Below are 8648 nucleotides of genomic sequence, written 5' to 3' on the forward strand. Positions count from 1 at the left end.
ACTTATATGGTCTGTGCCAGCCAGTGGTGGGAAGCGGGACTGGTGGTTGGGAGGCGGGGATAGTGCTGGGCAGACTTATACAGTCTGTGCCCTGAAGAACACAGGTACAAATCAAAGTAGGGTATACACAAAAAGTAGCACATATGAGTTATCTTGTTGGGCAGACTGGATGGACCGTGCAGGTCTTTTTCTGCCGTCATCTACTATGTTACTATGTTTGCCCCAGCTTCTCTCTGCCCACCCCAAGCTCTCTGCCCTGCCTTGTTTGTCCCAGTCTCTCTCTGCCCACCCCAAATTCCCTGCTCTGCCTTGTTTGCTCAAGTCTCTCTCTGCCCACCCCAAATTCCCTGCTCTGCCTTGTTTGCCCAAGTTTCTCTCTGCCCACCCCAAATTCCCTGCTCTGACCTGTTTGCCCCAATTTCTCTCTGCCCACCCCAAATTCCAAGCTCTGCCCTGCTTGCCCCAGTTTATCTTGGCCCACCCTAAATTCCAAGCTCTGCCCTGTTTGCCCCAGTCTCTCTCGGTCCACCCTAAATTCCCTGCTCTGCCCTGTTTGCCCCAGCCTCTCTCTGCCCACCCCAAGGTCTCTGCCCTGCCTTGTTTGTCCCAGTCTCTCTCTGCCCACCCCAAATTCCCTGCCCTGCCTTGTTTGTCCCAGTTTCTCTCTGCCCACCCCAAATTCCCTGCTCTGCCCTGTTTGCCCCAGGCTCTCTCTGCCCACCCCAAATTCCCTGCCCTGCCTTGCTTGCCCCAGTTTCTCTCTGCCCACTCCAAATTCTCTGCTCTGCCCTGTTTGCCCCAATCTCTCTCTGCCCACCCCAAATTCCCTGCTCTGCCCACCCCAAATTCCCTGCCCTGCCTTGTTTGTCACAGTTTCTCTCTGCCCACCCCAAATTCTCTGCCCTGTCCTGTTCGCCCCAGTCTCTCTCTGCCCACCCCAAATTCCCTGCTCTGCCCTGTTTGCCCCAGGCTCTCTCTGCCCACCTCAAATTCCCTGCCATGCCTTGCTTGCCCCAGTTTCTCTCTGCCCACTCCAAATTCTCTGCTCTGCCCTGTTTGCCCCAGTCTCTCTCTGCCCACCCCAAATTCCCTGCTCTGCCCTGTTTGCCCCTGTCTCTCTCTGCCCACCCAAAATTTCCTGCCCTACCTTGTTTGCCCCAGTTTCTCTCTGCCCACCCCAAATTCCCTGCTCTGCCCTGTTTGCCCCAGTTTCTCTTGGCCCACCCTAAATTCCAAGCTCTGCCCTGTTTGCCCCAGTCTCTCTCGGTCCACCCTAAATTCTCTGCTCTGACCTGTTTGCCCCAGCCTCTCTCTGCCCACCCCAAGCTCTCTGCCCTGCCTTGTTTGTCCCAGTCTCTCTCTGTCCACCCCAAATTCCCTGCTCTGCCCTGTTTGCCCCAGTCTCTCTCAGCCCACCCCAAATTCCCTGCCCTGCCTTGTTTGTCCCTGTTTCTCTCTGCCCACCCCAAATTCCAAGCTCTGCCCTGTTTGCCCCAGTCTCTCTCAGCCCACCCTAAATTCCCTGTTCTGCCCTGTTTGCCCCAGTCTCTCTCGGCCCACCCCAAATTCCAAGCTCTGCCCTGTTTGCCCCAGTTTCTCTCTGCCCACCCCAAATTCCAAGCTCTGCACTGTTTGCCCCAATTTCTCTCAGCCCACCCTAAATTCCAAGCTCTGCCCTGTTTGCCCCAATCTCTCTCTGCCCACCCTAAGTTCCCTGCTCTGCCCTGCGGGGCTGGTGGTTGGGAGGCGGGGATAGTGCTAGGCAGACTTATATGGTCTGTGCCAGCCAGTGGTGGGAAGCGGGACTGGTGGTTGGGAGGCAGGGATAGTGCTGGGCAGACTTATACAGTCTGTGTCCTGAAGAACACAGGTACAAATCAAAGTAGGGTATACACAAAAAGTAGCACATATGAGTTATCTTGTTGGGCAGACTGGATGGACCGTGCAGGTCTTTTTCTGCCGTCATCTACTATGTTACTATGTTACTATGTTTGCCCCAGCTTCTCTCTGCCCACCCCAAGCTCTCTGCCCTGCCTTGTTTGTCCCAGTCTCTCTCTGCCCACCCCAAATTCCCTGCTCTGCCCTGTTTGCCCCAGTCTCTCTCTGCCCACCCCAAATTCCCTGCTCTGCCTTGTTTGCCCAAGTTTCTCTCTGCCCACAACCAAATTCCCTGCTCTGACCTGTTTGCCCCAATTTCTCTCTGCCCACCCCAAATTCCAAGCTCTGCCCTGTTTGCCCCAGTTTATCTTGGCCCACCCTAAATTCCAAGCTCTGCCCTGTTTGCCCCAGTCTCTCTCGGTCCACCCTAAATTCCCTGCTCTGCCCTGTTTGCCCCAGCCTCTCTCTGCCCACCCCAAGGTCTCTGCCCTGCCTTGTTTGTCCCAGTCTCTCTCTGCCCACCCCAAATTCCCTGCTCTGCCTTGTTTGCCCAAGTTTCTCTCTGCCCACCCCAAATTCCAAGCTCTGCCCTGTTTGCCCCAGTTTCTCTCAGCCCACCCTAAATTTCAAGCTCTGCCCTGTTTGCCCCAATCTCTCTCTGCCCACCCTAAGTTCCCTGCTCTGCCCTGCGGGGCTGGTGGTTGGGAGGCGGGGATAGTGCTAGGCAGACTTATATGGTCTGTGCCAGCCAGTGGTGGGAAGCGGGACTGGTGGTTGGGAGGCGGGGATAGTGCTGGGCAGACTTATACAGTCTGTGCCCTGAAGAACACAGGTACAAATCAAAGTAGGGTATACACAAAAAGTAGCACATATGAGTTATCTTGTTGGGCAGACTGGATGGACCGTGCAGGTCTTTTTCTGCCGTCATCTACTATGTTACTATGTTACTATGTTTGCCCCAGCTTCTCTCTGCCCACCCCAAGCTCTCTGCCCTGCCTTGTTTGTCCCAGTCTCTCTCTGCCCACCCCAAATTCCCTGCTCTGCCTTGTTTGCTCAAGTTTCTCTCTGCCCACCCCAAATTCCCTGCTGTGACCTGTTTGCCCCAATTTCTCTCTGCCCACCCCAAATTCCAAGCTCTGCCCTGTTTGCCCCAGTTTATCTTGGCCCACCCTAAATTCCAAGCTCTGCCCTGTTTGCCCCAGTCTCTCTCGGTCCACCCTAAATTCCCTGCTCTGCCCTGTTTGCCCCAGCCTCTCTCTGCCCACCCCAAGGTCTCTGCCCTGCCTTGTTTGCCCAAGTTTCTCTCTGCCCACCCCAAATTCCCTGCTCTGACCTGTTTGCCCCAATTTCTCTCTGACCACCCCAAATTCCAAGCTCTGCCCTGTTTGCCCCAGTTTCTCTTGGCCCACCCTAAATTCCAAGCTCTGCCCTGTTTGCCCCAGTCTCTCTCGGTCCACCCTAAATTCCCTGCTCTGCCCTGTTTGCCCCAGCCTCTCTCTGCCCACCCCAAGGTCTCTGCCCTGCCTTGTTTGCCCAAGTTTCTCTCTGCCCACCCCAAATTCCCTGCTCTGACCTGTTTGCCCCAATTTCTCTCTGACCACCCCAAATTCCAAGCTCTGCCCTGTTTGCCCCAGTTTCTCTTGGCCCACCCTAAATTCCAAGCTCTGCCCTGTTTGCCCCAGTCTCTCTCTGCCCACCCCAAATTCCCTGCCCTGCCTTGTTTGCCCCAGTATCTCTCTGCCCACCCCAAATTCCCTGCTCTGCCCTGTTTGCCCCAGTCTCTCTCTGCCCACCCCAAATTCCCTGCTCTGCCCTGTTTGCCCCAGTTTCTCTTGGCCCACCCTAAATTCCAAGCTCTGCCCTGTTTGCCCCAGTCTCTCTCTGCCCACCCCAAATTCCCTGCCCTGCCTTGTTTGCCCCAGTATCTCTCTGCCCACCCTAAATTCCCTGCTCTGCCCTGTTTGCCCCAGCCTCTCTCTGCCCACCCCAAGGTCTCTGCCCTGCCTTGTTTGCCCAAGTTTCTCTCTGCCCACCCCAAATTCCCTGCTCTGACCTGTTTGCCCCAATTTCTCTCTGACCACCCCAAATTCCAAGCTCTGCCCTGTTTGCCCCAGTTTCTCTTGGCCCACCCTAAATTCCAAGCTCTGCCCTGTTTGCCCCAGTCTCTCTCTGCCCACCCCAAATTCCCTGCCCTGCCTTGTTTGCCCCAGTCTCTCTCTGCCCACCCCAAATTCCCTGCTCTGCCCTGTTTGCCCCAGTCTCTCTCTGCCCACCCCAAATTCCCTGCTCTGCCCTGTTTGCCCCAGTTTCTCTTGGCCCACCCTAAATTCCAAGCTCTGCCCTGTTTGCCCCAGTCTCTCTCTGCCCACCCCAAATTCCCTGCCCTGCCTTGTTTGCCCCAGTATCTCTCTGCCCACCCCAAATTCCCTGCTCTGCCCTGTTTGCCCCAGTCTCTCTCTGCCCACCCCAAATTCCCTGCTCTGCCCTGTTTGCCCCAGCCTCTCTCTGCCCACCCCAAGGTCTCTGCCCTGTCTTGTTTGTCCCAGTCTCTCTCTGCCCACCCCAAATTCCCTGCTCTGCCTTGTTTGCCCAAGTTTCTCTCTGCCCACCCCAAATTCCCTGCTCTGACCTGTTTGCCCCAATTTCTCTCTGACCACCCCAAATTCCAAGCTCTGCCCTGTTTGCCCCAGTTTCTCTTGGCCCACCCTAAATTCCAAGCTCTGCCCTGTTTGCCCCAGTCTCTCTCTGCCCACCCCAAATTCCCTGCCCTGCCTTGTTTGCCCCAGTATCTCTCTGCCCACCCCAAATTCCCTGCTCTGCCCTGTTTGCCCCAGTCTCTCTCTGCCCACCCCAAATTCCCTGCCCTGCCTTGTTTGCCCCAGTATCTCTCTGCCCACCCCAAATTCCCTGCTCTGCCCTGTTTGCCCGTCTCTCTCTGCCCACCCCAAATTCCCTGCCCTGCCTTGTTTGCCGCAGTTTCTCTCTGCCCACCCCAAATTCCCTGCTATGCCCTGTTTGTCCTAGTCTCTCTCTGCTCTTTCCTGGGCATTTTGAATCTCTTTTCCAGATGTGGGGTGCTGCTGCAGGGTACAGATTCCAGGTGTGCTATAACATGTCCAGGGTGACCTCCCCCCACCCCTTACTGCAGTTGGCTGCATCTCAAACCTGTGTTAGATTACTTAAACTCTTCCACTGCTCCCCGCCCTCCACAGCCCTGCACCCACCTTATCTTCCACATTTTATCTGAGCGGAACACGAATCCAGTATATTCTGTCGGGTCCAGTGCCTTCAGGATCTTATCAGAGACCCAGAGGCTGATCTGACGTGTCGGAATGAGAACATCGGTTGACTCCCTAAATCTTTAATCCAGCCAGATAACTCTGGCTTCCCTCCGTATGCCCTCAAACGGTCCCTCGGCTGCCCAGAGAGTGACTGGCAAGCCTGCCAAGTCTGTGACCACCAGCTAGCTGCTCCAGGCTTGGACATTATCTGGATCTTTAATTATATGTGCTTGATGGGGGAGGTTTGCGCTGCCATCCTTAGCCAACAGGAAAACTCAGCCGTACTGGCCGTTCCGGGCACAGTACAAGTGCGTCAGTAAACTTCTTGCTATTTCACATCTATTTCTTGAGTAGAGAGGTGTGGTAGCCGTGTTAGTCCACTTTTAAAGGTAATCAATAGAAATAAAACAAAATAAAACATGGAAAAGAAAATAAGATGATATCGTTTTTATTGGACATAATACATTTCTTGATTAGCTTTCGAAGGTTGCCCTTCTTCGTCAGATCGGAAATAAGCAAATGTTGGTAGATGACAGTATATATAAGTGAAACATAAAAGCATTTCAGTGACAGTCTAACAGGATGAGGGTGGGTTAGGTGAGAGACAGGGAGAGTTGGGTGGACGAGGGACAGGGAGATAAGCATGGAGATAGGTGGGTGACAAAGCAGTACAATATTATGATTTATAAATGGGCTAGAAAACCTAGATCTTTGTTAAGTCCTGTCTGGTGGGTGTCAAAATATTTAATCATTCTGACTTTAAAGGTCTTGAGTTCCTGTATTGTTTTAAAGTTCCCTTTCAGGATTCTTACCATGAAATCACTGGTACAGTGTTCTGGTTTTGTAAAGTGCTGCCCCATGTTTTCCATGTTTTATTTTGTTTTATTTCTATTGACATCCATTTCTTCAAACGTAATTTTCCGTGCAATCTTTGTACACCGAGAGACGCCTCCTCTCACCTGCAGGTCAACTTCATGAGCTACCCAGAAAGGATCAGGTGTAACAACTTCCTTCTCTCTACAGGTACAGTGCCAATCTACTGTGACACAGGGCAGTCCTCTAGGAGGGAGCCTCCTGCAGGGCTGCTCTCAGGAGAGAGGCCTCCACAGAGGGCAAAACCACTCCTGAGACCCAAGAAAGGCAGGCAGGTAAGCAAGGGAGCATTAGGGTAACCAGCAGCTATCCTTCTATTCTAGGATGAACGTCACTATTTAAAGTGCAGCAGGATGAACTGACGTCAACCCCAGGAGAATGAGAGGGAGAGAGAAGGAGAGACAGAGTGGCAGAAAGACACTATAGAGGGGAATATACATATAGGAGGAATTACTGCAAATAATGTGCAAAGATCTTATAGAGGAGATTACTGCTGGGACTGTGCAAAGATCTTATAGATTAAGTGTTTCTATAGGGGTTTTACTGCTGGGACTGTACAAAGATCTTATAGAGGGGAGTTTTTCTATAGGGATATTTCTGCTGTGTCTGTGTAAAGATCTTATAGATTAAATATTTCTATAGGGGTTTTACTGCTGGGACTGTACAAAGATCTTATAGAGGGGAGTTTTCTATAGGGAGATTACTGCTGTGTCTGTGTAAAGATCTTATAGATTAAGTGTTTCTATAGGGGTTTTACTGCTGGGACTCTACAAAGATCTTACACATTAAATGTTTCTATAGGGTTTTACTGCTAGGGCTGAGTAAAGATGTTATACATTAAGTGTTTCTATAAGGGGATTACTGCTGGGACTGTGTAAAGATCTTATAGATTGTGTTTCTATAGGTGTTTTACTGCTGAGACTGTACAAAGATCTTATAGAGGGGAGTTTTCTATAGGGAGATTACTGCTGTGTCTGTGTAAAGATCTTATAGATGAAATGTTTCTCTCGGGGTTTTACTGCTGGGACTCTACAAAGATCTTACACATTAAATGTTTCTATAGGGTTTTACTGCTAGGGCTGAGTAAAGATGTTATACATTAAGTGTTTCTATAAGGGGATTACTGCTGGGACTGTGTAAAGATCTTATAGATTGTGTTTCTATAGGTGTTTTACTGCTGGGACTGTACAAAGATCTTATAGAGGGGAGTTTTTCTATAGGGAGATTACTGCTGTGTCTGTGTAAAGATCTTATAGATGAAATGTTTCTCTCAGGGTTTTACTGCTGGGACTGTACAAAGATCTTATAGATTGTGTTTCTATAGGGGTTTTACTGCTGGGACTGTGCTAAAATCTCCTATAGCAGGGATTCCACGTAGAAAAGTTGTTATAAGCAAATTGTTGTTAAAACTGGTTCTGCAGCCATTTGAAAAGCTGAATCTCTTGAATGGTTTTAGTATGTTCTCTGGGTAGAATTTTCTCCAGACTTGAAAACAAGATCACTTAAAATTTATCCGTAAATAGAAAACATTTGCCGCTTGACTTGTCTTCCTACCTATCACATGTCAGGGTGTTCAGGGCAATTTTTGTGTATAGATTTACTACCAGATTCCATGTCATAAGGAACAAAGTACTTCGGTCCTGGATTTACCCCAGTGCATCCTGGGATGGGACTTGTGAGTTTCCTTCAAAAATGAAAACCACTAATCCCAGCATTCATTGGTGTAAAAGGAGGACTCAGGAAATGGAGTCAGGTGTTAAACTTATAAGAGTTTGACCTGGCTAAGGACCTGATTTTAAGATTTAAAAGCTCATTAAAATTGTCCTGGTGAAGGAAAGTCGTAGCCTAGACGTGTGTGTGTGTGGTGGTGGTGGGAGGGGGGGGGGGATTTACTTTCCTCGGTTCTTGGGATGTTCTTTTCAAAGGATAAGTTTTGTGGCTACTTTCCTAGATCTTTATTCTGAGTGTGCAGCAAATCCTTTTAAAATTTGTCTTCCTCCGGGAAGCAGGAGGAGGGGGTCCAAAGTCCTGGAAAACGTTTCCAAAAATTCAGCTTTGAAGAGGGTGAACTGAGCTGGAAGGATAAAGCAATGGGAAGAGCTTGGCAGCATTGGGACTGGAAGTTAAATCGTGAGCCGGGCCCGCTGGGGGAAGATCTGTTTCTGGCCGTGGACCCGGACATTTTCTTTCACTGATTTCCGCTGCTTTTTGTTTCCTGTCTCAGAGTTTGATCTCGCACCCCTTTGGAAAAGGTTTCTCTCATCTACCTGTTCCCCTGAGCTCCAGGAAGGGGATCCTGCATCTCACGCTCGGACACTGAATCCTGTCCTGTCTCATTCTAATGGAATCAAATACTAATTGTATGATTTGTTAACATTTTTTAATTTCATGTCTCTCTTCCGGCAGGTGCCCAGCCAGTGGAGTTTGCTGGCTTTGAATAATGAATATGCATGAGGTAGATTTGCATACAATGGGAGACCCCTGGGTGACACGTGGCTTGGTCTCGGTGTCGTAAAGATTTCCATCAGAACGTTAGAAGTGTCCGGCTGAGTCAGAGCAATGATCCATGATCTCCAACAGCTCTTTTTCGTCACTGGTGAGTCTGGGGCTCCTTAA

The 8648-nt window shown here is 50.4% G+C and overlaps 1 protein-coding gene across 2 annotated transcripts in view; it reads left to right on the forward strand.

The window, feature by feature from the left end:
* Positions 1-8648, forward strand: part of LOC115466542 (galactoside 2-alpha-L-fucosyltransferase 2-like) — a 71630-nt gene that overhangs the window by 51177 nt on the left and 11805 nt on the right. The window contains exons 1-3 of one of the 2 annotated variants that reach the window (XM_030197842.1): positions 5297-5467; positions 6183-6307; positions 8439-8628. In XM_030197842.1, the coding sequence (XP_030053702.1) occupies positions 8592-8628 (37 nt within the window). In that variant the 5' untranslated portion in view covers positions 5297-5467; positions 6183-6307; positions 8439-8591. Of the gene's footprint in view, positions 1-5296; positions 5468-6182; positions 6308-8438; positions 8629-8648 lie in introns of those variants that run through there. The other variant, XM_030197843.1, reaches the window with a different exon arrangement.

Source organism: Microcaecilia unicolor, chromosome 3, assembly GCF_901765095.1.
Source record: "Microcaecilia unicolor chromosome 3, aMicUni1.1, whole genome shotgun sequence".
Lineage (NCBI taxonomy): Eukaryota > Metazoa > Chordata > Amphibia > Gymnophiona > Siphonopidae > Microcaecilia > Microcaecilia unicolor.